Source organism: Heloderma suspectum, chromosome 3 (assembly GCF_057233095.1).
Source record: "Heloderma suspectum isolate Gila_16-S chromosome 3, 16-S_ref, whole genome shotgun sequence".
Classification (NCBI taxonomy): Eukaryota; Metazoa; Chordata; class Lepidosauria; order Squamata; family Helodermatidae; genus Heloderma; species Heloderma suspectum.
This window is the reverse complement of record NC_139460.1, coordinates 118,847,569-118,871,297: the sequence shown is the minus strand read 5'-3', so window position 1 is coordinate 118,871,297 and position 23,729 is coordinate 118,847,569. Positions and strand designations below refer to the sequence as shown.

The window sequence follows — 23,729 nt, the reverse complement described above, 5'->3', positions numbered from 1 at the left end:
TAAAGGCAGCAGATAAACATAAAATGAGAAAGCATAGGTCTGATCAACTATATGAAATCAGTGTTTTTGTGAATAAACACAACCTACCTTATTCATAGCAATATCTGAATATATCTGCGGGTGGAGGGTAGCCCCACACTCCCTTTGGAAATGGGACATACAACAACAGCACTATACATGTATGTGGAGACTGTAGTAATTCAGGCTGTAGACGAAGACTTGACCAAAATTAAGAGTTATATTATACAGTACTATAGGGGGAACTAGAGCCAACCTCTCTGTGGTGTGGTCTCAGTTTTAACTTAAGCTGGACTATTCCCCACAGGGAACCCTATGCCACTTCAACAGCAGAGGGGAAAAATACTGAGGGGTCCGTACAGTTTGGCTAGCTTTATTGGTCAGCCAAAATGTATGGACACCATAACCGTGTCACTCCCCCAAACTGAGGGGAGATCGGGGTATTTCCTCTGACAGCACTCAGCACAACTCCAAAGCACGGTGTGATATGACTAGGTATGACTCCTGACCTTGCTCACATACACCAAGCTCAGGAAGAGGGGGGGTTCCATCCACATCACCCTAAGTTTTGGAAGCATTAGAACACTGCCATGGCATAGTGTGACTGCAGGGACAAACTTATACTCTCCTTCCCAGTCCCAAGCTCAGGAGAAGGTCGGGGCAGATCACACTCAGCCATGAGAGGAGGGCCACTCGCCATGGCAAGTGAATTTTGGGGCTCCTGAAAATATTCAAGCCGTAGCTAAGTCTGGCTTGTACATGACCACTCATTTGCGTGCTTGTAGTGAATAAGAATTGTCTGCAGAGGACGTAAGAGTGAAGCTTTTGTAAATTAAAACGTTTGTTGTCTTCTTGTTAGTTTCGTTCCTTTGAGACTATCAGTGCTGCACAATTAATTAACATAAGGTATATATATGTGGCTGGGCAGCCATGCAAATAAGAACATTTTTGTGGGCTAGTACATACTGTGAATGTATTTGCTCAGCTTTATTAAGATTTATGCTGTCCTAGATATAATCCCATTTTATAGGAACCTCCTTTCCCTAAGCCATATATTGCCTTGGATTCAAATTCCTCTTGCAAACAGAGTTTAGAAAAATGTTTATTCCATTTTCATCTGAAACCCAATTTAGGTCAATGGGGTTTGTGTGTATGTGTTTCCAGTTTACATGGAAATAAACATTATGCTGTGCTGAATACATTTTAGGACTGCAATCCTACACACCTTTACATACGTGTGGAGCAAAACCATTGCATGCAGCAAGAGGGAAGTTTAAAGTTTCTGATGTACACAATGCACAGCTGAAATCAGCAAGCAAATAAAGCAGCTTGCCTGTTCAACCATGTGAGCAGTTACAACATACGTTTCAAATATACCTCTGGATGTGCACTCAGTTCTCTCCCATGAGTATGCATAACTTTGCAGGAGTGTACTCTAAACCAGTACGCTCTACTGAAATAATTCACATTATCCAATTCATTTCAGTGGGACTTCACCATCAGGACTTATACAGTTAGTAACAATGTATTTCTTTCTTAAACTGGTGTTCTCATAAATCAAATGACTTTTGGTGCCTGGGAAGGAGATAGTTCAGCCCTTGCGGAAGGGTTGTGGCTCAGTGGCAGAGCACATGCTTTGTATGCAGGAAGTCCCAAGTTCAATTCCTGGCATCTCCAGGCAGAGCTGGAAAAAATTTTGCCTGAAACCCTGGGGAGCCACTGCCAATGAGTGTTGCCAATACTGGGCTGGATGGACCATTCGTCTGACTCACTGACTTGGTTCACATGATCACTTCAGACCCCCACGGCACATTTAATGGTGGGTTGTGGTGGTCACAGGAACAACAATCACTGATTCAAGCCCCCCGCCATGGCTTCTTCTGTCATCTGAACCCAGTGAGGGTGGCTTGTTGGCGTGGTTAACAAACCACCCTACAACAGGCAGTGGTTCTGGGTGCTTTGTTAACCACCCCACCAAGCCACTCTTGCTGGGTTTAGATGACACAAGAAGTCGCATCTGGCAAGGGTAATTATGTAAATTGGACCAGCACACGTAGGGTGATTAACAAACCACCACAGCTTATTAACCACCCTCATGTAATGCAAACCAGCTCTATAATAAGGCAGCTTCCTATGTTCCTACTAACATTAAGCACTATTGTGCGTGAAAACAAATGTAATGGGCTTAGCTAAAGAAAGAAAAAGTGAGACTGAAAAAGGTTGTGTTGGGGGACTTTTAACGGAAGGAAAACCATGTTTTCTATTGACATGGCCAGTTCCACTGACTGACTCCTGGTTCCAACTCCAGTTTGTCTCTCCCCAAACAACCCAAAGTTCCCAATTTGCACACAGTGCAAAACAACCCAGGGATGGAGTGTCCCTAAGTAGCTTAGCCCCTCCCACTTGCAGTGGGAGCCAACATGACTGCAGTCACTCAATTCACAGCAATCCAGGTTTGGTTTGGTTTTTTTAAACGAACTGGGTTCTTGTGACGTGTGGACCACGCCAATACTTCCTGCTGGAAATGGCCAGTCTTCCCCCAGTGAAGCTTACAAATGCAAAGACCCCACAAAGCACACTGGTTATTTTGCAATTGATTTCCCTGTCTGAAAAGGGGAAGGAAAAAAAGGACAAATTGTTCTACCTACATTTTCCAACTTAAGGGATCCATCTTCTCTGTCTAGGTAACTGGATAGACTTGTGTTTAATACTGGTAGATCACACACTTGCTGCTTAGTAATGAGGCCATTAATCTGTCAAACATTTTCATGGGCAGCTGAAATCACACTGCATTAATATATGAATTGAGGCATGAAGCGCCTGATACCTTTTTTAGCTTGCTTTTTAGAAGTTATTAGCAACAGTGCTGCTGGCACTTCAGAAATTAGCATGATGGGTGGCACAAACGACCAGTATGCAGAGCCTCAGCATCTCCCACTAACCCCTATTGTGGATGTCAAATTCTATATAGGACAGGTGTCTGGAACAGTTAGAACATAAGTGTAAGGAAGATGAGTGGACACAGGTACACTCCGTAGCAGCAGAGTTGGTCAAATGGCATCAGGCAAAGTCATCCATTTTGTGCAACTGCTTAAAGTGAAACTGGATAACTTGTTCAGTACTGAGGGATACACCATAAAGCGGGTAACTGCAACTAATTCACCCTGTTTAGTTGCATGTAATTACATTAACAAAGGTTTTCCAACTTGTGCACAGGAAACAGGAGAACAGGAAACAAAAGTTACAGGGCAAGGATGCATCCTACTAGAGGAAAGGGAAGAACTTAAATCTCCATAACTTTGGAAAACCAACTCCCAGCGTTCCTGACCACTGGCCATGCTGGAGTTGAAGTACAGTCTTGGAGTTGAAGTACAAAGCATCTGGAGATCCACCCTCTCTGCCCACCCCTGCCTTTCAAGACCAGCCGTAGCATAATATAATTGTGCAAGAAGATGGGGAGCTTCCTGATACACTATGCAGTGCTGGGAATACTGCAGTCATATCACTCAAATTAAACATTTTAAAGATATTAATTTTGGATACTGAATTCTGGATCTCTTGCATACTGTCTGCCCAAATGTCATCTTCTTCAGCTCATTTCCCTACCAACTCACTGATTTAGAAAACGAAAACCTAAGATGCCCAACACGAAGAAAAACAGGATCAATAATTTCCTCTGGTATCACAGAGGAAAGTGATGGGCACAGCAGGGGATTACCATAACATTTTTGTTGCAATGAATGAAGACCTGCCCAAGTTCTTGTATTTTACAAGACAGGATAGCGAGCACCCTTTTTCTCCTTCTTTTAGTGCAGTGTTCACTACTATATGTGACACTTGGGGCTCTGTGAATTCAAGGCTCTGTGAATTACACCTGCTTACCTTAACAGTTAAGAAAAACTTGTGCATTACTAAATGGAAAGAAAAAGCTAAGATGCCTGGCCCAACTCGCAGAAGTATTTGCCTCTAATTCATATGTATTCTAACCTTCGACTCTAGTATCTGTTTGTAGGCATGGTGTTATACAAAACGGAATATGACCTTTCATTATCCTTCCACTGATAAACTCCAATTGCTGCTTATATCTAGGGTCATTAACCAATAACATATAATGTATAATGGCCAATATTACATTAACTCTGACCTATGCTTAGAGAGAAGGGCTCAACCAATCGGAAGTTGTGCAAAAATGGAAATGATTGAGCTAATGGGGAAATAGTCAAGCACATACTAAGATGCAGATAAATTATTCTGTCTTTACAGTACAGGTGTTTTGACCATGTTCTTCGACAATCCACTGTGATGAACTTCCGTAGCCTTAGGAAGAACCAAAATATACCAAGGTGCTTGGCGAAATATTGCGTCTCATGTCTCTCTGATAGTTGTACCTATCAGGTGCTGCACAACATGAACCAGGAGCCATGAAAGTTAGGCACCAACCAGCTCCTTAGCATAGCAAATAACAAGACAGCTGGCTGGGAAGCAGACAGTGAATTAAAGGACCTTTAAGCCAACAAGCAAGGCACTTTAAGCCAGCTGATTCAAAAGGAAGCAATCACCTCATGCTTCCTCCTATATAAACCCCAGGGCTGGCTATTCCTCTTCAGTGTCATCCTTCAAAGTCACTTCGCTGCCCCACTCCTAACTGTGCCTGTCACACCCCTTTACCCACCCCCAGGCCTTCATGTCCTCCTGCTTCTACACTGCCACCTACTTCTACTTACTCCATTCTTCTGTGACACTCAAATATGCATCACAAAAATCCAAATTCTTGGGAACCAATATCCAGCACAATCCTTTGCATGTATACTCAGACGCAAGTCCCACTGAGCTCAATGGAACTTACTCCCTGGTAAGTGTGTGATTGCAGCTTCAATTACTCCACAACTATTGAAGTACTTACATAAATTTTCATTGTTGAGATGCTCATGGCTAACTATGTTTAAGAAGCCAATCATAAATTACGGTGTCCAAGAGATTATATGACTACTTTAAATCATTCTTCATAAAGTTGCAATCATATCTGCTGCTGAACATGAAACAGAAATCGGTACCTAAACATCACTGCTTAGAAACAGCTGTGTTCTTTGCTCTAATTAATATCTGTCCTTTGAAACTGTCAGCACAAATTACTGACCCAATACTGTTCTGCTACATCATTCCCAAAGGGACATCAGTTTAATAGATCCATGCTGTGTTTTCTCACAACCCCTAAGCAAAGCTGACAAGAGAAAAATATTATGATGAATGATGTAATATATAATGGTTTGAATAGTTTCATTTATGCACTAATATGAAGCCTCGCAGTATCCAGGTTTGGTTTCTAGAGCCTCCATTTCAGGCCATGCCAGGGTGTTTTGAAGAAGACTAGAAGCTTTGCAATTCAGAATATCTGGAGGTTTTTCTCTTGGAATACAGTGAACCCTGGAAACGAGACTAGTAATACAGATGGCAGGGTGCAGAATCTACATGAATGTAGCAAGCCTGCTGCCAATAAACAAGTTGAAAGTAAAGGTGTGCCCTAGATCAGGGGGTGAGTGGACAGACTTTAGGCTTGCAGGAAAAACTGTTTTTCACAAGAACCCTGAGGTCCACCAACTGGAGCCAGGTATGAAATAGTGGCCTAAGAAAGTTAATACAGAATTACAGGACAAGGTGCCTCTAAGCACGTGCTCAGTCCATGAGCTTGTTTTCTGTACCAGAACACTCACCCTTTCACAGACAAATATACTATTTTCCTACAACCTTTCTTGATTTCAGCACCCTAATTTAGGTGGGGAAAAGGCTTTTTGTGGTTGCTATGGCTAAACCACTGGGAGTCAAACTCTTCGTGATCTACTGTAAATCACCCAGAGATCTACCAGTAGATCCTGATCTACCTTCTGCCCACCCCTGCGATTCACCCCCACTTTCTGTTATGCTATAATCTTAATCCTGTGCTGGCATCTGTAAAGCCTCAGCAAAAAAAAAAAAAAGCACACATTTCAGGAAGGAAAAGGGCGAAAGATGGATGCTGCCACCTGCCTGCAGCACTGATTGGTTAGCTAATGAAAGAGAGAAGGGAATAAAATGTGTGAGGCATTTTTAAGCCTCCTGTTGAGAAGGGAGTAATCTTTTTTTACTTTCTGTTCCCCCATCCTGTGAAGAAATGCCCTGTACATAACTGTTGGAGTTCTATAGCGTTTACTTTGTGTGGCCTCTGTGAGGCTACAACGTATCTGAGTAGGCCTGAGGCCTTGTTTTGTTATTGTCAAAGGCCTGTGTAGTAGTTGCTTAGTGAGGCTCTGAAGGGTGAGAGAAAGACAGTCACTTTGAATACTGTTTGATTACATTCTGATTGGCGGGGATTCTAGCAGTTGAGAAATGACAGTTAAGGAGTTGACAACAGTTGAGTTAGTCTGTGGAGAGTGAGAAAGGAGCCCTGCTGGTTGGTGTGTAGTGTTTTAGAAGGACTAAAGGTAAAACAAGTCAATAAGAGGCTCATAGCAGCAACAGTGTCTACTGAGTCCTTAAGAAGCATCAGCAAGAAGTCATTTGAAAACCCCAGTATAAATATTAGTAATCCTTTGTGCGCAAAACATTCCTTTAATAAGTTACTTGTTTAATAGTTCATCTTGTCTCTAGTGTTGGTTCCAACCTCATGCCTAAGCCTCTTATACCAGCTACTCTGAGGTTTTAAAGTATTCTAACAAAATTGGTGGTAGCGGAAAAGGGTCAGCTTGTGGAACTCTGAGTTATAGTGGCAGAGAGTTCCTTAGGCCCAGAAATACAAGCAATTTGCTCTAAATAAGAAACCCCACAGGTAGGATTTCCCCACAGATGGTGGCAGTGCTGGGGAGACAAAATCCTCCATACATCCCATCAGAGTTTCTTCCCTCGCTGGCCCACAGATAACGAACTCCTACTGCTGGCCTTCCGCTCGCTCCCATAGCCACTGAGAGAGAACGAAAAAGGCAGCCAAAGTTTCTACCTAACATCTTCCACTTCCTCAGAAGTCTTTATTTTCTCCAGAACCTGACTCCAACTCCGCTTTGTGCCTAAATCCTAGGAGAGAAGGAGCAAAACTGAATGTAACCAAGACATTCTCCCATCTCTTGATAGACCCATTTAAGTGACAGACATTTCCACAAAGAAATGAGAAAAGAGGCAGAGACAATAAGCTGCCTTCCCCACCCTGATATTCTTCAGACATTTTGGACCACAGCTCCCACAATTCTTAACCCTTGGCCATATTGGCTGGTGCCGAGGGGAGCTGACATCCAAAACACCTGGAGGACACCAGGTTGGGGAAAGCTGACAATTAATATATGAATATAACCATCCTGTGAGTTGCTATCAGTCCAAGGTCCTTACATTGTGTAAGTCTGTCCCACCCCCAACTCAAAAAAAGGCTGGAAGTCTGACATTAGGACTTTGATGCAATTCCTGCCCTTTGTCTTCAGATCTGGTGGAACATCAAATAAGTATGCCACCAGAAAATCTCATAGACCAGTGTCATTCCAAACAATACAAAGTCACCTACAAAAGCTTACCCTACATGCGTCTTCTCTATAGAATGGGTGCACACATCACACATCTGAACTACAAATGTTAAGATCTCTGTGAACACAGCCATGCCTTTCAAAAAAAAAACAAGGGAAGGTACAGGCCAATGTAGAATAGGCTTTTGAGATCAAAATAGGTGATGAAGGCACACTGCATTTAACTAGGTGATGAAGGCACACTGCATTTAACTATGTATTAAATGGGTAATCTAAATGCACTTCCAAGGCACAGTATTTTCAAACCAACTGCCATTCTTTACAAGAACGTGTAGGGGAGAGGGGGCAGGGCCTGGGAAGGAAGCTGTTGACTGATTCAGTGCAGGTGAGGCTTGCCCTGCATACTTCTGAGAGACTTGCTGTTCATGCTGACTCCTGAGTAGACATACAGAAGGTATTTCAGATGCTATGTGAAAGCACTGCTGAGTGATTCAGTCCAGTATATAGACATAATTTACTTCTAAACCAGCCGTAGACCTACCTCTGTTAAGGAAGAACAAGAGCCTCACTCAAGTCAAGAGGTTAACCTTAACCACATTTACTTGGAAGTAATTCCATTAATCTGAGAGTGCAAGAGCTAACAGCCATACACACACATTTTGTTTATGAATTTATTTGAAGTATCTTTATGCCGCTCTCAGAGCAGCTTACATATAATCAATTAAACAAGACAGTCCCTGCCTGCAGGCTTACAATTTCAAAAGACAGGATAAATGACTGCCATTTTTATATATAAAACGGGAAGAAGAATCTTATTTGAACATGAAACAAGGGGCACTGATAAGGGGAAGTGGATCTTTCCCCAGCTTCCGTCACTTTGGGTATGTTTGTCCTAGCACAGCTCACTTCAGGCACTAGAACTAGGCTGCAAGAAAAAAAAAATCACTTGACAAAAGTGTGGGTAGGTAAGGCAAAGGGAAGATTCAGTTCTGCTCACCCACGCACTCCTTTTCAGGTTAAAATAACCCCGACCCTCCTGTTTTATATGTAAACAGGACAGACAAATAAATGTAGCTGTTAACATTACATCTACCTTGGTCATAGAGCCAGTGTGGTGTAGTGGCGAGAGTGTTGGACTGAGAGCTGAGAGAACCGGGCTCTAGTCCCCACTCAGCCATGGAAACTGACTGGGTGACTTTGGGCCAGTCACAGACTCTCAGCCCAACCTACCTCACAGGGCTGTTGTTGTGAGGATAAAATGGAGGAGGATAATGTAAGCCGCCTTGGGTTCCTTGCAAGAGGAAAAACAGCAGGATAGAAATGCAATAAATAAATAAATAAGCCTATGCAATTTCACAAGGGAAGGACTGACTCAGCCTTGAGGATGGAGTAATAGTTAATAAAAAGGTCTGAATATCCAGCCTAGAACAAAAGTAATTTGATCAGGTTCAGTGACATAATACAAAGCAAGGCAATAAGGAAAGGGTTTTTTGCTAGTATTCAGGTGAACAAACAAGGGAAATCAATCATATTAAAGCAAAAGAAATGTGCTATGGATTCATTCATTCAAAACACAGGGTATACAGGGCTGGATGTGAACTTTAAAAGAAGTGCTTCTTTTCATAGCTCCAGCCAGCCTAGAACAGCCTTATAGTCAAACACAAGCCAAAGGGAGAGGGGAAAATTTCAGGGAGAGGAGGGGAACAAAAGAAAAAGGATACTTTTCCAAGGCTTCTAGCCCAGAGTTTGAGCATTTAATAGCTATATAGCAAGGGGCCTGGAGACAGGCAAAAAGGTGTAATTTTTCCTTTCCTTCCTTCTAAAACATCCCTGTACGGTACACAGGGAAAAAAATTAACATAATGACAGGCATCCTAATTCCCAGTCCAGGATACTCACTATGATGAGTCAAGCACTTGAATAGGCTAATTCCTTCTTCCCCTGCCCTCCATCCCCTCCCCTACTTCCCCTAATATTCCCTGCTCTCAATCATAAGACTGAATTGATTTGCACAGTCCACACAAATTCTGGATCCTGCAGATTTCCCCCTCCCCTCAGCAAAGACTCAACTTCCATCAGCATTCTGTAAAGTCATGGGAACTCATTGGTCCTCATCATGCCATTTGTTTGTTTATGTTCCCTTTTCTTTTCATGAACAAACATTTCTCTGTACCTAGGGAGTCCCGAGTACAGAAACCATTCATTTTGGGCAGCTTCATTGTGCTTCCAAACTGAAAGGCACCTGACCACCTGAGTTGAAGTAGAAGAGGGAACAAGTGGAACCTGCAATAAAATGTTGCATTTTTCCACTCCAACAGACACTCAGCAGCCTGCAACTGCACTGCATGCTCAGTTCTCATTGTTGGCAGGGATGGGGTTGCCCCTTTATGGCTATTTTTTCTAAAGATGCTTTGTACTTGGCATGCTTGGTGAACCCCAAATTTTGCACAATACCTCCATCTTGTTTTTCAGTGGCCTCATTTTGCCTACAATCCTGTTGGCAGTGACCAGCTAAGTTTGCTATTAGAAAAAGAGTGATGAGAAAACAGTAAGTGAACAAGAAATATTGGAAGCTAAAGTGAAAGTTTAAGTGGAAAAGTATTGTCAATCTCCATCCCTAAGGGACCGGAACCTAATCCCAATTTACAACTCTTTCCAGTTTTACCTCCAAGTTATACTCAATAGAAGATTATAGGAGATAACTCCCCTTGCACTGACCAATGCACTTCAAGAGGAGACATTCCACCCACCCCCTTGCACTACCTCTACTTGTACTTGCAAACACTTGTACACAAGAGTAAGGCCACACATCAATCAGTATAAAGAAATGCAGAGTATTCATCCTCCACACGCCTTTCTGTATAAGCGATAACACATATATCTGTACACTAGAGCTACAACCCTAGGGGCCTAGGGGTTAGGAGTAAGAGGACCTAGGAGTAAGAAGACCCACTGAATTCAGTGGGACTTACTCCAGAATAGACATGCATACTAGCAGAGCATATAAACTACTGATGTGTCACCTGCAGTCTTTTTTGTAGACAGGGTACATATACCAAGCTTTCATCGAAGTGCGAATACGTGCTTGGCAGCAGGTGTTGATGGTGGACACAGCATAACTACTAGGAGTTGCTACAACAACTAGCACATTAAGGACGAAAAGAAGATAAAAGGAGGCGGCTCTACGGATTCCTCGTAAGAAATTCAATTGCAATAAACAGCAATTAAATCTGCTGCAACCTAGGAGCCACAGGCTTGTCGAGGCTGGCAGAGGCGTGCGCGCCTTCGATAAGGAGTCGCGTGTCTTTAGGAGGCCGGAACCGTGGGCGGCGCCCGCAGGGAGGAGTTTGGAAGCACTGACGGCATAGCCTAGCTAAGTTCTGCGGTGTAAGGCAAGTCCCCCCCGGGCAATGGCCGCGGTGAACGGGAAGCTCATGGGAGCGCTCTGCTAGAGGTGTCCTCTTCCCAGGAGCGCAGAAACTCAGCTTCGCTCCCAGCATCATCACCGCCGGGTGGGCGTGCGATGACGTCAGACAACCCCTGGAAGACCATCCGCCACCGCTCTCTGCGGAAGACCGGAGTGGAGACCGCGTTACCCTTGTTTGCCTTCCATAAACGAGGCGCCAAACCCACGCCGCTTGGCTAGGCGCCGGCCGGGCCTCGCGAGGGCTTTTTGCCCATCCCATCCCATCCCCTTCCCGGAACCCGCAGCCCCTCCGGATCCGCGCAAAACCTGCTAACCTGGCTTGATAAAGCAGCCCGGGCGGAGGCGGCGGAGTAGCTGGTGCAAGGCGACGCGGAAGCCGATCCAATAGGTCCGTAGGGCAGGCACTGCCAGGGACAATAGCGACATGGCTGCCCGGCACTGCTGCGGCTCCTTCGCCGCTGCCGCCTTGTCCTCTTCCGTGGCTCGGAGGAGAAAAGGCCGCGGCCACCCCCCCGACAGCAAGGGGAGGAGCGGAGGCGGCACGTCTTGGAGCACTTGGTAGCCACACCCAGCGGAAAGGAAGGAGTGCGCCCGCCTCAGGGCGCTTTTCCCCCGTCTGGGCATGTGCGCGTTTTGCTCGCGGTCTGCCCAGCCTCCCCGCCCCCAGACCTGCGGAGTGAAACGCTCCGATGTTTCTGCTCCCGATGGGACGGTTCTGCACGCAGAATAGGCATGTAAAAAGCCGAGGCAACCAATAGAATAGCGTGTAATTTGAGTTGTTCTACGAAAAACGTTTTCCCAATCCTACTTCCTAATGGATTTCAGCATTTATTATTTGTATGCTTTGAAATACCTCTCTCAGCCACCTAGGCTTTGAAAGGAGGTCGCTTATCTGAACCCATAATGCCCTAAGGTTTAGAACACAGATTGCTAATTCAAAGGGAACAACTGTAACAGCACAACTTGTACTTGTCTCATCAAAAGTAAATACCATTGAGATAAATGGACCTCATTCCTAGGTAAGTTATGGGACTGCAGCCTAAATACTTTTAAACTGAAAGATACTAGAGAAAGAATGGGGGGGGGGGAGTTGTTGGTTGCCGCAATTAAAAAATTAAATTTTGGCCACATCTCTGCCCAGGGGAGGCAGACAAACAGACCATGGGCAAGTGACCACCTATACAGTATTTATTTTTAAGTCTAGTATTTCAGTAAAGCAATTTTCCCATAAAGATGTCAGACCTCTTGTTCAGTGTCTTCACAGCACATCTACAGCACTTATCTCTGTTCAGGATGGAAGGCACTAGACCAAGGGCACCTCAAAACTCTGGGGGCCACATTCTAGTAGGGGGGGGCAAAACACCTCTGTATTTTAGCTTAAAGCTTTTACAATCAGTGGTTGAGGGAAAGGAGGTGGGATCAGGGGAAGGAGGACTGAAGTTCCTCATCCCTGCACTAGAGTATAGCTTCCCTTGGATAAGGGGGCACTTGAAGATAGAGTACTTAGCTTAGTAAAACCCCTGTATCAAAAGATGAAGAAAACAGTTACTCAGTTTAAAAGTCTACATATCCCTGCTTTTATTTCCTGTATTTAATTGATCCGGCATGCCTGCACTACCAGGATCAGTCTCCAAACACATGCTAATCACTTGTGGCTTAATTACAAATGAAGCAGGAAGGAGTTGCATGTTTCGTTCCTTTGGGGAAGACACCACTACATTTCTTCACATTACTTTCCTTAAGACAGTTTTTAATTATTTACCTGGTATACTCTGTATATTTACATCCATTAAATTTTAGGAGGGTGCTTCCAGACAAGGTTTTTGTTGTGCTCTCACCCTGCCTCATTCATGTAATTTTACTGGGGGGGGGGGGAGCTTTCAGACAACATCTTCCACTTACACAAAGCACCCTAAGGGTTTGTCCCTGTGTCACATGGGTCACAAAATGGATAGGATCAGGCATAATGTGATTCTGCTTGAGCATAGTTAGTCATACCTTGCACAAGCAAAACTATCAGTATTCCTGTGTTGTGCCACTGCAAGAAACTTAATGGGATGGGTGTTGATACCGTGTGCCCCCTACCATTAGGATATAATGGAAACAAGGCAATGGGAAGAATGTGGGAACTCTGGATGAGGTGGCAAGGTAAAGTGACAGGCAATCAAGGCATATGGAGTCAGACCATTTGTTCTTCTTTGACAGCAGCTCTCCAGTAACTCAGGTAAGGGTTTTACCAAACCCTGCCATACGGAACTCTTCAGCAACAGATGCCAGGGATTTAACCTGTGGTCTGAGTCACAGTGCAAATCACTTGTCTACCAGATGGACCCTACCAAAATGGGCAATGTGACCAGTGGTCCAGAGAGTCATGCAGTAGCACAAAGAAACAAAAGTTACAGGCATATTACAGTTATGGCTTATTGCTATCAATGAATTGACTGCTTCCTGCTGTAGGTTGACAGCCACAGAAATAAATGCCACATTTACTGAATGGCCTGATTTCTAATCCCACTGCTTATTGAATTGATCAATTTCTCCTTCTGCCTCTATACTTCCTTTGCTGGAAATCATTATTTACCAAATTCCAGAAGTTTGGAATGTATGAATAAATCAACTGCATGGGTTCGGTGTTACTGAGAAGCTCCATCATACTGGCTTTCACAGGTTATTTTTGCATCATCCTAGCACAGATATCTCCAGCCTGGTGCCCCCAAATGTATTGGCCAAGGAATGGTGGCTGGGAGTGATGGGAGTGGTAGTCCAACATATCTGGAGGGCAGCCGGTTGGGAAAGGCTGCCTGAACATCTTGTCTAATAAGTCTTTATTATTATTCTTTATTATTCTTGGAAGGCTGTGTAAGCAAAAGCTTCCTGATGTTTGAAAAACGTTAGGGCATCAGGTTCTCCTCCTTGAATCTGATGCAAATCATATGTTGGCAGGCAGGCAAAGAAGGAAAGTGTTGCTTTCTGGCTCTTCGCAACCTTCCAGCCACGGCACACAGACACTTTCCCTTTGAGATCTCTCTCTCTCCCTCCAGCCTCTGTCCTAGCTATTTCTCTTGCCCCAACCCATTTCCCTACTATTTCTTCCCCTTCCCTGCCCCTTGTCTTTTTTCTTTCTCTTCCTTTCTAGCCTTCCCCTCTACCCTTCTGCCATACTATTTCCCTCTTCCTCCCAGCCTTTAGCATTGTTATTTCTCCCTCCACCCCCAACATGCACCTCTTTAGCTCACTTTTGACTAGCCAAGGCCCCAAGGCAGGATGTGTGACTTGCCACATCCACTGTGGGAGTCATTTTGTGGGGGTGTCCACAGCAGTTTCTCGAATTCCCAAATGTGCCCACAGTTGGGGACCCCTGGTCTAAGTCATCCTTTCTTTTTGTAAATTTTTTGCTAAAATAAAACCTATGTTACTTGTATTTAAATTTTGCCTGTGTTCTTTAATCTCCCCAATGTATCTAAGAACATAAGAAGAGCTGTAATAGGATCAGACGAAGGTCCATGTAGTCCAGCATTCTGTTCACATGGTGGCCAGCCAGCTGCCTATGGCCCAAATGGTCCTGTGCCCCTATGGGAAACCCACAAATAGGACACGAGTGCAATTGCATCCTCCTGCTCATGTTCCCCAGCAACTGGTGTACATAGGCATACTGCCTCTGATCCTGGAGGTAGCGTATAGCCAACTAGTAGCCATTGATAGCCTTATTTAGCCAGTGTACAATCTTCTGTGGGTACACCATGCATCCGCCAAGGATCCTTGTATTTCTATCGTTACCTTGTCGTGGTGCTGGAGCTTGAGTACCTCAATGACATCATGAGCTAAACCGTGAAGGGACACCCAAGACGGGAAGGTCATGGTAGAGAGGTCAGACTAAATACGATCCCTGGGGAAGGAAACGGCAACCCACCCCAGTATTCTTGCCATGAAAATTAAATGGATCAATACAACCAGAGATATGTCGGTATACCATCAGAAGATGGGACTCCCAGGTCGGAAGATGGTCAAAATGCTACTGGGGAGGAACAGAGGATAAGTTCAACTAGCCCCAGATGTGATGACGCAGCTAGCTCAAACCCAAAAGAATGGCTAGCAGCTGATGGTGCTGGTGGTGAACGACGAATCCGATGTTCTAAAGATCAACACACCATAGGAACCTGGAATGTCAGATCTGTGAGCCAGGGCAAATTGGATGTGGTTATTGGGGAGATGTCAAGATTAAATATAGACATTTTGGGTGTCAGTGAACTGAAATGGACTGGAATGGGCCACTTCACATCAAATGACCACCAGATCTACTACTGTGGACAAGAGGACCACAGAAGAAATGGCGTAGCCTTCATAATTAATAATAAAGTGGCTAAAGCAGTGCTTAGATACAATCCAAAAAATGACAGAATGATCTCAATTCGAGTTCAGGGTAAGCATTTAACATCACAGTGATCCAAATATATGCCCCAACCACAGATGCGGAAGAAGCAGAAGTAGATCAGTTCTATGAGGATCTCAGCACCTACTGAATAGTATGCCAAACAAAGATGTTATTTTCATTACAGGAGACTGGAATGCTAAGGTGGGTAGTCAAACGACACCTGGAATTACAGGCAAGCATGGTCTGGGAGAACAAAATGAAGCAGGACATAGGCTGATAGAATTTTGCCAAGACAACTCACTGTGCATAACAAACACTCTCTTCCAACAACCTAAGAGACGACTTTACATGGACTTCACCAGACGGTCGACACTGAAATCAGATTGACTACATCCTTTGTAGCCAAAGGTGGCGGACATCTATGCAGTCGGTAAAAACAAGACCTGGAGCTGATTGTAGTTCAGATCACGAACTTCTTATTGCACAATTTAGAATCAGACTAAAGAGAATAGGGAACACTCACAGATCAGTTAGATATGAGCTCACGAATATTCCTCATGAATATGCAGTGGAGGTGAAGAATAGATTTAAGGGACTAGATTTAGTAGATAGGGTCCCGGAAGAACTATGGACAGAAGTTCGCAACATTGTTTAGGAGGCAGCAACAAAAAACGTCCCAAAGAAAAAGAAAACCAAGAAGGCAAGATGGCTGTCTGCTGAGGCACTGGAAGCAGCCCAAGAAAGAAGGAAAGCAAAAGGCAACAGTGATAGGGGGAGATATGCCCAATTAAATGCAAAATTCCAGAGGTTAGCCAGAAGAGAGAAGGAATTATTTTTAAACAAGCAATGCGTGGAAGCGGAAGAAGATAATAGAATAGGAAGGACAAGAGACCTCTTCCAGAAAATTAGAAACATCGGAGGTAAATTCCAGGCAAAAATGGGTATGATCAAAAACAAAGATGGCAAGGATCTAACAGAAGCAGAAGAGATCAAGAAAAGGTGGCAAAAATATACAGAAGATCTGTATAGGAAGGATAATAATATTGGGGATAGATTTGACGGTGTGGTCAGTGAGCTAGAGCCAGACATCCTGAAGAGTGGGGTTGAATGGGCCTTAAGAAGCATTGCTAATAACAAGGCAGCAGGAGATGATGGTACCCCAGCTGAACTGTTTAAAATCTTGCAAGATGATGCTGTCAAGGTGATGCATGCCATATGCCAGCAAATTTGGAAAACACAAGAATGGCCAACAGATTGGGAAAAATCAACTTATATCCTCATACCAAAAAAGGGAAGCACAAAAGAATGTTCAAACTATAGAACAGTGGCATTTATTTCACATACCAGTAAGGTAATGCTCAAGAACTTGCAAGGTAGACTCCAGCAATTCATGGAATGAGAATTGCCAGATGTAAAGCTGGGTTTAGAAAAGGCAGAGGAACTAGAGACCAAATTGCCAATATCCGCTGGATAATGGAGAAAGCCAGGGAGTTTCAGGAAAACACCTATTTCTGTTTTATTGACTATTCTTAAGCCTTTGACTGTGTGGATCATAATAAATTGTGGCAAGTTCTTGGTGGTATGGGGATACCAAATCATCTTGTCTGCCTCCTGAGGAATTTGTATAATGACCGAGTAGCAACGGTAAGAACAGACCACGGAACAACGGACTGGTTTAAGTTTGGGAAAGGAGTACGGCAGGGCTGTATACTCTCACCTAGGGGTGCACGAAAGTCACTTACCTGGTCTCGCAGCTTTTCGCGGTGGGGGGGAGGCGCTTCGCTGCTCTCCCCCCGAAGGTCAGGCCGGGGGGGGGGGAGGCTTCCTGCCTCGCCCAGCCGAAATTCAGGCCGGGGGGGAGGCTTCCCGCCTCGCCCGGCCGAAATTCAGGCCGGGGAGGAGGCGCTTCGCCCGGCCGCGAAATAAAAAGTTTTTTTAAAAAAACGCCCCCGTGATAGGCTATGTGATGATTAACGTAGCCTATCACGGCTAGATCTGCAAAGTCAGCCGTGATAGGCTAGGTAAATCGTCATGTAGCCTATCACGGGTGACTTTAAAAAATAAAAAAAAAGCGCGTACGCAAATGGCGGCCCCCATAGGGAGCCACCATTCGCGTTCCTTATTTGGTCGCTGTAGTCTACGTAAATCTTTACGTAGACTACAGCGACCAAATAGGAAAGTGAATGGCGGCTCCCTATGGGGGCCGCCATTAGCCGTACGCGCTTTTTTTTTTTAAGTCACCCGCGATAGGCTATGTGACGATTTATGTAGCCTATCACGGCTGACTTTGCAAATCTAGCCGTGATAGGCTACGTTAATCATGACGTAGCCTATCACGGGGGCGTTGGTTTTTTTTTAGTTTTATTGGAATGGTGGCGGCGGCTGCCGGTCGAAAGATCGGCTGCCGCCCCCGCCCCTGACAAAGACCCGATGAACCGCCGCTGGGACCCACCGCCGGGAGGGACATTCGGGAAAGGTAAGTCCCGTCCCGGGGGAGGAGCGGGGTGCGGGGGGGTGCGGAGAATTTCTCCCCGAAACTTCTTCGGGGGGCCAAACACGTTGGCGCTCGGCCCCCCGAAGTTTCAGGGAGAAATTCTCCGCCAACCCTACTCTCACCCTACCTATTCAACCTGTACGCAGAACACATCATGCGACATGCTGGGCTTGATGAAGCCAAGGCTGGAGTTAAAATCGCTGGAAGAAACATTAACAATCTCCAATATGCAGATGATACCACTTTGATGGCTGAAAGCGAGGAGGAGCTGAGGAACCTGATGACGAAGGTGAAAGGAGAAAGTGCAAAAGCTGGGATGCGGTTAAACCTCAAAAAAACCAAGATTATGGCAACCAGCTTGATTGGTAACTGGCAAATAGAGGGAGAAAACGTGGAGGCAGTGACAGACTTTGTCTTTCTAGGCGCAAAGATTACTGCAGATGCTGACTGCAGCCAGGAAATCTGAAGACGTTTACTTCTTGGGAGGACAGCAATGACAAATCTTGATAAAATAGTGAAGAGCAGAGACATCACACTGACAACAAAGGTCCGCATAGTTAAAGCAATGGTATTCCCTGTAGTAACCTATAGCTGCGAGAGCTGGACCATAAGGAAGGCTGAGCGAAGGAAGGTAGATGCTTTTGAACTGTGGTGCTGAGGAAAATTCTGAGAGTGCCTTGGACTGCAAGAAGATCAAACCAGTCCATACTCCAGGAAATAAAGCCAGACTGCTCACTTGAGGGAATGATATTAAAAGCAAAATTGAAGTACTTTGGCCACATAATAAGAAGACAGGATACCCTGGAGAAGATGCTGATGCTAGGGAAAGTGGAAAGCAAATGGAAGAGGGGCCGACCAAGGGCAAGGTGGATGGATGATATTCTGGAGGTGACGGACTCGACCTTGGGGGAGCTGGGGGTGGCAACGGCCGACAGGAAGCTCTGGCGTGGGCTGGTCCATGAGATCATGAAGAGTCAGAAGCGACTGAACGAATAAACAACAACACACGAAGGGTAAGACACGACTTAACAACTGAACAACAACAACAACACACGTGCAGATGTGTGTGATTGAAGACAAGTAGGAACTGTCGCTGTAACACTGGAATTGAGAAAATGAAGTGATGCCATCAACTACAGAGCAGAATTTAAACTCAGATATTCCTCTCCATATTGTACAACTAGTTATGAAGTAGCTCTCTTTACTGTACTGACTCCATTTTGAGACACAGCCAAAAAGCCAGGCATCTTCATCCCCAAGTTCAGCAAAGGTGGGAGAAAGGCACAGGAATGGGGTTGAGAGCAATCACATAAGACTAGATCAAACAATTCTGTTTCTAATGGACTTCCTAAGATGTATTCCCCAAAGGATGGGGTAAAAATTGAGCAAAACATGAATGTGCTGGCTAGCAAGCGTGATATCTGGTTAAGTTACTTGGTCAGCTACATACAATGGACAAGTCTACACCAGCCTAAAATCCTGCATTTAAAACGGGGCTTTTTGCTTCCTTTTTAAATGCAGGATCACAACTGACTCCCTTTATACACACCTCCCCACCCCGTAGCTGAGTCTTTTAATTTGATAGCTCATTATCTGCAATGTATTTAAAAATGGAACAGAGGGCATTTAGGAGGGATGTACGAAAGTCACTTACCTTTTCAAAGGGTGACATTCATGGTGGGGGGGAGGCGCTCCGTCCCTCCCCCCGAAATTCTGGCCGGGGGGGAGGCGCCCCATCCCCCTCCAAATCCTGGCCGGCCGGCTCCGCAAATGGCGGCAGCCATAGCCGCCGCCGTTTGCGTCCCTGCAGTCAGCTGTGATACGCTACGTAAATGTTTACGTAGCCTATCACAGCTGATTTAAAAGAAAAAAAACGCGCATACACAAATGGCGGCGCCCATGGGCACCGCCATTTGCGTACGCGCGGGTTTTTTTTCTTTTAAATCAGCCGTGATAGGCTACGTAAACATTTACGTAGCCTATCATGGTGTTTTTTAAAAATCTACGTAAATCTTTACGTAGCCTATCACGTTTTTTTGTTTTGTTTTTAACTGGAAATGGCAGCGGCGGCAGCCAGTCGGAAGACCGGCCGCCGCCGCCAGGAAGATTCGCTGAAGTTAAGTCCCGTCACGGGGGGGTGCGGGGGGGCAGAACGTTCCGCCACCGATTTCAGGGGGCCGAATGCACTGGCATTCGGCCTCCCCGAGATTCATGGTGAAATTCTCTGATATCCCTAGCATTTAGTGCAGGAGATGCCTGGGATGACCACTGTGTCACGTAAAGAGCCTACAAGTAAAGAGCCTACAAACTTCCATGAAGGAGCAATCTCAATCACAGGATAAAAGCCAGGTGTGAAGGAGCCCAATGTGTTCCTGTTGTTGAACTCTAGTCTCGACACCTGTATAGGAATGTATGAAAGTCACTTACCTTTTTGAAGAGAGACATTCACGGTGGGGGGGAGGTGCTCCGTCCCTCCCCCCGAAATTCTCTCCGGCCAGCTCCGCTCCGTGGAGATTCTGCAGAGCCGCCAGCCGGGGTCGCCCGCAGGCGGACATCCGGCCGCTGGGCAGCCTGCACAGGGATGCAAATGGCAGCTGCCGTAGCTGCCACCATTTGCACCGCCATATTTACGTAGCCTATCACGGCAAAACAAAAAACAAAACAGCGAATGCAAATGGCGGCGGCTACGGTGGCCACCATTTGCGTTCCCTTTTTTTGCCGTGATAAGCTATGTAAATATTTACGTAGCCTATTACGGCAAAAAAAAAAAGTGGGGGGATGCAAATGGCGGCCACTATGCCATTTGCGCCGCTCTCTTTTGTCGAAATATGCTACGTAAATGTTTATGTAGCCTATCACATGGCAAAAAAAAGGGAACGCAAATGGTGGCCGCCGTAGCTGCCGCCATTTGCGATCCCTTAGTTTTGCCGTGATAGGCTACGTAAATACCTACGTAGCCTATCATGGCTTCCAAAGGGACGCAAATGGCGTCCCAGCGTTAGCCATGACAGGCTACGTAAGTATTTACGTAGCCTATCACGGCTATATGGAAGAAGCGAATATATCATATATATGATATATTCCATATATCACGGCTATATGGAAGAAGCGAATGGTGGCCACGGCCGCCATTTGCAATGCAGCGTGGACGGCAGCAGGTAGGTGCTCCGTTCTAGGCCCATTTCGTGGGGGGGGGGCTTCGTTCCACCATGAATTTCGGGGGGGGGGCGAATGCCAGTGCTCACCAAGATCCGTGGTGAAATTCTCTGACATCCCTATACCTGTAAGACCTTCATTAGCATGTAAAGTCATCTTTTGTTAACATAATGTAGATAGTAAGAAGGACCTAGTAGGACTTTTGTTTCCAGCAAATACAGCCATCATCCCCAAACACCCTCTTTTGTTATATAGGATGAAAGGCCAGCTCACTCTTTATCCCATAGCAAGTATCACTATTTCCAGTGCCTATTAAGGATGTGCGAAAGGCACTTACCTTTTCGAAGGGAGTCACTTTTCGAAAGTCACTTACCTTTTTCGCATGGAGAAAGTCACCTTTTCGCATGGTGGTAGCGGGGAGGGATTTGTACCTCCCCATTGCTGCCACCCACTGGCACCGCACGCAGCCATGCAACCCTTACGCTGTCCTTGCCGGTGGTGGCATCAGCAAGGACAGCACAAAGGGTGTTTATGGTGGCGGTGGGATCTTCCTTTTGCGGAAGTCTGTTGTTCTGCAAAGTATGGTTGTAATTTATGGAACTATAGACTTCTGCAAAAGGGGGTGGAGTTCCCAGATTTGGGGCACAAACATTCAGCTCTTGAAGAGAAGCCGGGGGAGTAGTGGGAGTCTATCAGGCCCAAAAAGGGTTGGACTCCATAATGATGGACATCCTTAGAAAGGGTTTCTGCCCAAGGAAAGAAAGGTATATTGTTTTTGGAGGTTCTTAGTACAAACTGTAGCCTCCACTGCTTTCACCTTTGTGTGTGTGTGCGCGTGCGTGTGTGTGTGCGCACGTCAAGCCTCAGGAAGACTCCTTCTCGCAGTCTTGAAAACTGCTTTTAGACCTGGAACTTAACTTTACCAACAATACAGCTAATTTCCCCACTAAAGCATAACTTGGTGAAGGCTAGAGCATCCTCAGTTGGTCTAGTGTTAACAAATCTATTTGCTCAGCTAATTCCCCCCAAACCAGCTTGTGCTTGTGAATCCGAATCTTTGCAAACCTCAATAAATGTGCCACTGTGGAGTTATCCTCTCCAATAATGTCTGAGTGTGGATCTCTTTGGGTGGGAATCACCTTCTTAGCCATAGACGCTCTATTTGTCAATGTGTAGAGGTTCCTTACAAGTGGGTGTGTAGGTCTCATTAGAACGGGTCCAAGTTTGTACACAGGTCTAGCAAAAGCACATCACGTAACAAGCTCCAATCCATTGACCTACAGGATTGATTTTGAAGTTATATTGAAGACTACTGCTTTCCCCTCCTCTGCCTGGATTACTGGGGAAATGGGTTGAGTGATGTCAGTGACACAGACATGATTCTGAGGCACTCTGATTGGTTTGTTCCAGGTGCAGTTGCTGGGGAACTGTCTGGGTCAGACATTGCTACTGGTGGAGGAATTTTGTAGTTGCGTTTTAATGGCTGTATTCATAATTCTTGTATTTAATGTTTCGTTTTGAGCTTTATTGCTTTGGCGCTGCTGCAGTGATGCTGACAAGCGTGCATCAGTGCAAATGAGCTCTTGCAGAAGCCATCTTGATCTAGCCCTTGATTCTTAATTAAGCTCTTTTCATTCAAGTAAGTTATATAAGGCTGCAATCCTATACCTACTTACCTGGGAGTAAGTCCCATAATGTGATTTGCTTCTGAGAAAACATGTATAGAATTGCACTGTAACAGTGCAATCCTATATATGTCTACTCAAAAAGTAAATCCCATTGAGTTCAGTGTGGCTTACTCCCTGGTAAGTGCGTAAAGGATTGCAGCCTAAGAATATCGCCATAGATCAACAATCTAGAAATGCATCTCAAATTAATATACTTTCAAATGAACCCTGGAAGGTTAAAAAACATCATCTCCGTTGGCTTTAAGAGAAAATACCTTGTAAAGATGCTTATCTCCGACTTACAGTTAAAACCCCTTTTTATAAAATGACAAAAAATAAGAAATTTGGGGGCAGCTTTTTTACAAATCTCTAGACTAGAATGATCTGGTTTTTAAGGAGCAGTTTGAGCAATATGGACTAAACTATTTTTCTGTTTGAAAAGCATCTATTATAAAATACTCTAAAATTATACATTTGAAGAATAGTTTAATTGCATCATCATCATTACTACTACTACTACAGGGGGAAAAAACTTATTCTCTTGTGAAAGGATGCTAATTCCATAAAAAGAGAAATTGCAAACCTAATGGAGGAATCTTGAGGATGGCCAGGTGTCCTACTTTACAGAGGACAGTCCTCTATTTGAAGGGCTATCTGGTTTAAAGATTAACAAACATAAGTAGAATGAGCAGGTAAGGGCCTTGAAGTTTCCTGTCTACAGTTAGAAGTTGTACAACAGACTGAGGAGCCACACAGGTCAACTAGTCGTTCTACTCCACTGTGGTGAGATATATTGTATTTCTATTTACATTATAGTTACTATTTCTAAATTTTGACCTATACATATAAATTTGCACATACAAATGTCATGCAAACTGGTGTTCTGTTTTGGTGATATGTTTCCTCTCTCTTGGTGATACACCATCCTAATTGGTGGCCATCCATCTCTTGGTGGCCATCCTAATTGTGACCAGTTTGCAATATACTTTACAAATAAAATCAGGACATACCGTAGTTTGGGTGTGACCACAGAAAAGGCTCTCTCCCATATCCCAACCACCTGTGTTTCTACCACTATCAGGATGTGGAGGAAAGGTTTCCCTGCAGATTTAAG

The 23,729-nt window shown here is 44.8% G+C and overlaps 2 protein-coding genes across 6 annotated transcripts in view; both read right to left on the bottom strand.

Annotated features, from left to right (window-relative positions):
• Positions 1 to 11,446, bottom strand: part of DHRSX (dehydrogenase/reductase X-linked) — a 193,196-nt gene extending 181,750 nt beyond the window's left edge. The window contains exon 1 of the mRNA XM_084844282.1: positions 11,241 to 11,446. Within this exon, the coding sequence (XP_084700408.1) occupies positions 11,241 to 11,352 (112 nt within the window). The 5' untranslated portion in view covers positions 11,353 to 11,446. The remainder of the gene's footprint in view (positions 1 to 11,240) is intronic.
• The window catches only part of ZBED1 (zinc finger BED-type containing 1), an 88,236-nt gene extending 76,790 nt beyond the window's left edge, over positions 1 to 11,446 (bottom strand). For all 5 annotated transcript variants that reach the window (XM_084844276.1, XM_084844280.1, XM_084844278.1 and 2 more), the window contains exon 1: positions 11,241 to 11,446. The gene's annotated coding sequence lies outside the window, so the exon portion shown is untranslated. The remainder of the gene's footprint in view (positions 1 to 11,240) is intronic.
• Positions 11,447 to 23,729: the final 12,283 nt, after the last annotated feature.